Below are 5865 nucleotides of genomic sequence, written 5' to 3' on the forward strand. Positions count from 1 at the left end.
TATATATATATATATATATATATATATATATATATATATATATATAGTTTAATTTGCTCATTTTTAATAATCTGTATTCTTTAATTTACCAGAAGCTTCAAAATAAATTCTCACCTGTACTGAAACCTATTTCAAGTTTAAGTCACGATTATGAGCTAAATCCAGATTTTCCATCTACAGTGTTTGGTAAATAACTAAAATGTCATAACAAAAGTCAAGATATTTATAATACATCTTTATTGTCACAGAGTCAGAGTTTCTTTATTTGTCTTTCCACCTCATGTGGTACATGTGGTGGAACGAAATTTTGTACACAGTGTCCAAGTTACATCCAACAATAAAATGTAGAAGAAAAACAGTAATAACATCTAAGATATGAACTAAGAAAAACATCAACTAAATATACACTAAGCACTAATAGCATAAAAACATTATGTCGAACATCAGCACAAACATGAACATGTGTCTGTGTGAGCAGATGAGCACGCATGAACACATCAACATGAAACAGATCAGCAGCAACATGAAACAGATCAGCATCCACATGAAACAGATCAGCAGCAACATGAAACAGATCAGCAGCAACATGATGTGATTTTTCACAGTGATTATTCTGGTTAGAGATTCATGAGTCTTAACAGCCTCAGGGTAGAAGCTGTTCCTCAGTCTAGTGGTTCTACACTTAATGCTCCTCAACCTCCTTCCTGAGGGGAGCGGGGCAAAAAGTGTGTGTGCTGAGTGAGTGTGGTCCTTCATGATGCAGGTAGCCCTCTTCCTGCATCTGGAGGTGTAGATATCTATGATGGTGGGGAGACTGACTCCAACATCTTCTGTGCAGCCTTCACCACTCTCTGTAAAGCTTTTCTTTCTGCACATGTGCAGCCTCCATGCCACACGTTGATGCTGGAGCACAGGATGCTCTCCACTGCACACCTGTAGAAGGAGGTGAGGACTGAGCTTCACAGACCAGCTCGTCTCAGCCGCCTGATGAAGTAGAGTCTCTGATGAGCTTTCTTGATCAGGGTGGTGGTGTTGTTGCTCCAGCTAAGGTTGTCATTCAGGTGCACACCCAAGTACTTGTAGCTGGAGACCACTTCCACCACAGATGATTATCATTATTGTCAACATCCATCCATCCATCCATCCATTCTCTTCCGCTTATCCGGGGTCGGGTCACGGGGGTAGCAGCCTAAGTAGGGAGGCCCAGACTTCCCTCTCCCCAGCCACTTGGGCCAGCTCCTCTGGGGGAATCCCAAGGCGTTCCCAGGCCAGCCAAGAAACGTAGTCCCTCTAGCGTGTCCTGGGTCTTCCTCTGAGTCTCCTCCCGGTGGGACGTGCCCGGAACACCTCACCAGAGAGGCGTCCAGGAGGCATCCTAACCAGATGACCGAGCCACCTCAACTGGCTCCTCTCGACGTGGAGAAGCAGCGGCTCTACTCTGAGTCCCTCCCGGATGACCGAGCTTCTCACTCTATCTCTAAGGGAGAGCCCAGACACCCTGCGGAGAAAATTCATTTCGGCCGCTTGTATCCGAGATCTTGTTTGTTCGGTCACAACCCAAAGCTCATGACCATAGATGAGGGTAGGAACGTAGATTGACTGGTAAATTGAGAGCTTCGCCTTTTGACTCAGCTCTCTCTTCACCATGACAGACCTGTGCAGTGCCCACTTCACTACAGATGCTGCATCTATCCACCTATCGATCTCACGCTCCATTTTTCCCTCATTCGTGAATAAGACCGCGAGATACATAAACTCGTCCACTTGGGGCAGAATCTCCTCCCCGACCCGGAGAGGGCTATCTACCCTTTTCTGGCTTAAGACCATGGCCTCGGATTTGGAGGAACTGATCCTCATCCCGGCCGCGTCACACTCGGCTGCAAACCGCTCCAGCGAAAGCTGTAGATCACGACCTGATGAAGCCAATAGGACCAGATCATCTGCAAAAAGCAGAGAAGCGATCCTAAGGCCACCAAAAAACTGATCCCCTCAACACCTTGGCTGCGCCTAGAAATTCTGTCCATAAAAGTTATGAACAGAATTGGTGACAAAGGACAACATCTATACTGAAATGATACATTGATGGTTTAGGGCAGGGAAGGTAAAAGCCAATGTCTTCTTCACACATTGTATGCTGTCGTTCCAGAGCTGGACGTAAACAGACTGTAGATCTGCTGCTATTAGTTTGCTGGAAAATCATATGCAATACACACACATCATATGTATTATTAAACTGTATTTAATCAACATTTACATACTTTTACACTCTGCTCCTACTAGATATAGCAAATTAGCATTAGTTTACCTTCACACCTTGTATAACTTGCTTATTTATGTCTTCCCACACTCTCCTGCACTTCTCCAGAGCCTTTTGTCTCGCTGCCCGCAGCCTTTTCTATCTCTTTTCTCTTTGACGTTTGATAAAAAGCCACAGACTGAGCAGAATGTTCAATAAAGCTACCAGATCCTCCATTTTGGTTGTGCATCTTTTCAGGGTCTTCTTCTAATGCGTTAGTGGTGGCTAATAAATAGCTTAAGGGAGCACTACCGTCACCAGCTGGTAAGGTGAGTTGGATTTTGGACCCCGCCTACAGAACCGATACTGAACAGGCATATGGAAAAGCAACATGGACCGAGCTGAGCCGAACCGAGTCAAACTGTGCTGAAGAGAGGCTATGGAAAAGTGGCTTTAGGTACAAACAGAACCATTCTATCGCCGCACCTGTAATCCCAACCCAGTAATCTAACCTTGATATAATGATACTGTGGTCAGCAGTATCAAAAGCAGAGGTACGGTCCAGGAGTACAAGTATCACAAACTAGCCAGAATCGTTTGCTTACAGAATGTCATCACAAACTCGTAACTAAATCTGCTTCTGTGCTGTGTAATTGCTTAAAACCAGACTGAAAGATTTCAAAAACTCCCTTCTCATTCAAAAACTTAGAACACCTTGAACCAGAACCTGACCCTGAATCTTAAAACCAGACCAACCTCCAGTTTTCTGAACGTCCACAGAACTTTGACCACAGTGACTGATTTTGAGTGTGCTGAGTTCTGATTGGTGTAATGATATCACACTGTGTTGAGTTCTGATTGGTGCAGGTGATCATCAACAATGCAGCGGGGAACTTCGTCTGTCCGACAGAACGCCTATCTCCAAATGGCTGGAAGAGCGTCACTGACATTGTCTTGAATGGGACGGCATTTGTCACGCTGGAGCTCGGAAAGAGACTGATCCAGAACCAGAAAGGTGACTGGTCCAGACCCTGAGACACCAGAGGCTGGTCTAGAAGAAACGCTCCAGAATCATAGATGCAAGCCCAATTTGGACCCTCGTTGTTGTCTGATTTTTGTTTCTGTCCAATCAGGAGCCTCCTTCCTGGCCATCACTACCATTTATGCCGAGTCTGGTTCTGGTTTCGTGGTCCCAAGTGCATCAGCGAAGGCTGGAGTTGAAGCACTTTATAAGTCAGTCAGACTTTTCTCACAGACTGAACCCAGACCCAACCATGATGTTCTGACTGTGTACTTGTCACCTTGTTATGGGTCAGGTCTCTGGCTGCAGAGTGGGGTCGCTATGGTCACAGGTTCAACATCATCCAGCCTGGACCAATCAGAACAAAGGTACTGCCCATGTGAACCAGGTTCTCATTTCTCTAACATTCGCTGTTGTTTACTTGTTTGCTGGTTGTTGTCAGGGAGCCTTCAGCCGTTTGGACCCAACTGGAACCTTTGAGAAAACCATGATTGATCGCATGCCAACGGGTCGTCTTGGAAAGCCAGCAGAACTGGCAAACTTAGCAGCTTACCTGAGCAGCGACTATGCCACCTGGATGTCTGGAGCTGTGAGTTTCCACTGAGCCTGGCTCGAGGTTCTGCTTTGTCATGGGTCTCAGGTCCCAGTCATGTGACTGGAGTCCTGCTGGTAACAGCCGGTCTCTGTTCTCAGGTGGTCCGGTTTGATGGAGGAGAGTTTGTGTTGATGGCAGGAGAATTTAACGACCTGCGCAGGGTGAGTGTAGCTCGTCATCTAATCCAGTCTGTCCATGAGGCTGACACCACTTTTTTTTTTTTCCCCACTCAGCCCTTATTTCTACAGGTAAATCCCATTGAGCCTCAGGGACTCATTTACAAGAGAGACCTGATTTTAACAAAGAATGATGACAACAATGGACAGTCACAAAATAGGCATAGGCATGCAAATTTAAGTTTCTCTCTCTCTCTTTTTTTTTAATAAATAAGAATAAAATAGCAACCAAAGGGACAAACAAGAGGTGTAGTAGCTAAAGAAAAAAACCCAGCTAGAATATAAGGTGATTTAGAAAACTAAAAACAGGAACATGTCTGCATTGTTTTTTCCATGAACTTAACAGATTTTTAAAGCCAAAGTACACCTGAACTATAGAAAGTACACCTGGACCATAGAAAGTACACCTGGACTATAGAAAGTACACCTGGACTATAGGAAGTACACCTGGACCATAGATAGTACACCTGGACCATAGATAGTACACCTGGACCATAGAAAGTACACCTGGACTATAGAAAGTACACCTGGACTATAGAAAGTACACCTGGACCATAGGAAATACACCAGATCTATAGAAAGTACACCTGGACTATAGAAAGTACACCTGGACTATACAAAGTACACCTGAACTATAGAAAGTACACCTGGACTATAGAAAGTACACCTGAACTATAGAAAGTACACCTGAACTATAGAAAGTACACCTGGACTATAGAAAGTACACCTGGACCATAGAAAGTACACCTGGACCATAGAAAGTACATCTGGACGATAGAAAGTACATCTGGACCATAGAAAGTACACCTGGACTATAGAAAGTACATCTGGAATATAGAAAGTACATCTGGACCATAGAAAGTACATCTGGACCATAGAAAGTACACCTGGACCATATAAAGTACATCTGGACTATAGAAAGTACATCTGGACCATAGAAAGTACATCTGGACCATAGAAAGTACATCTGGACCATAGAAAGTACATCTGGATCATAGAAAGTACATCTGGACCATAGAAAGTACACCTAAACTATAGAAAGTACATCTGGACAATAGAAAGTACACCTGGACCATAGAAAGTACACCTGGACTATAGAAAGTACATCTGGACTATAGAAAGTAAACCTGGACTATAGAAAGTAAACCTGGACTATAGAAAGTACATCTGGACCACAGAAAGTACACTTTTGGACCATAGAAAGTACACCTGGACCATAGAAAGTACATCTGGACCGTAGAAAGTACATCTGGACCATAGGAAGTACATCCGGACAATAGAAAGTTCATCCGGACCATAGAAAGTACATCGGGACCATAGAAAGTACACCTGGACCATAGAAAGTACACCTGGACTATATAAAGTACATCTGGACTATAGAAAGTACACCTGGACCATAGAAAGTACATCTGGACCATAGAAAGTACACCTGGACTATAGAAAGTACATCTGGACCATAGAAAGTACACCTGGACCATAGAAAGTACACCTGGACCATAGAAAGTACATCAGGACCATGGAAAGTACACCTGGACTATATAAAGTACACCTGGACTATATAAAGTACACCTGGACTCTAGAAAGTACATCTGGACTATAGAAAGTACATCTGGACCATAGAAAGTATATCTGGACCATAGAAAGTATACCTGGACTATAGAAAGTACATCTGGACCATAGAAAGTACATCTGGACCATAGAAAGTACACCTGGACCATAGAAGGTACACCTGGACCATAGAAAGTACACCTGGACCATAGAAAGTACATCTTGACCATAGAAAGTACACTTGGACCATAGAAAGTACATCTGGACCATAGAAAGTACATCTGGACCA

At 43.9% G+C, this 5865-nt stretch overlaps 1 protein-coding gene across 1 annotated transcript in view; it reads left to right on the plus strand.

Moving 5' to 3' along the window:
• Positions 1-5865, plus strand: part of decr1 (2,4-dienoyl CoA reductase 1, mitochondrial) — an 18714-nt gene that overhangs the window by 11511 nt on the left and 1338 nt on the right. Inside the window, exons 5-9 of the mRNA XM_037676489.1 lie at positions 3104-3251; positions 3370-3469; positions 3553-3625; positions 3700-3846; positions 3951-4013. Coding sequence (XP_037532417.1) covers positions 3104-3251; positions 3370-3469; positions 3553-3625; positions 3700-3846; positions 3951-4013 — 531 coding nt within the window. The remainder of the gene's footprint in view (positions 1-3103; positions 3252-3369; positions 3470-3552; positions 3626-3699; positions 3847-3950; positions 4014-5865) is intronic.

This window comes from Nematolebias whitei, chromosome 5 (genome assembly GCF_014905685.2).
Source record: "Nematolebias whitei isolate Nwh7 chromosome 5, NemWhi1, whole genome shotgun sequence".
In the NCBI taxonomy this organism is placed as follows: Eukaryota; Metazoa; Chordata; class Actinopteri; order Cyprinodontiformes; family Rivulidae; genus Nematolebias; species Nematolebias whitei.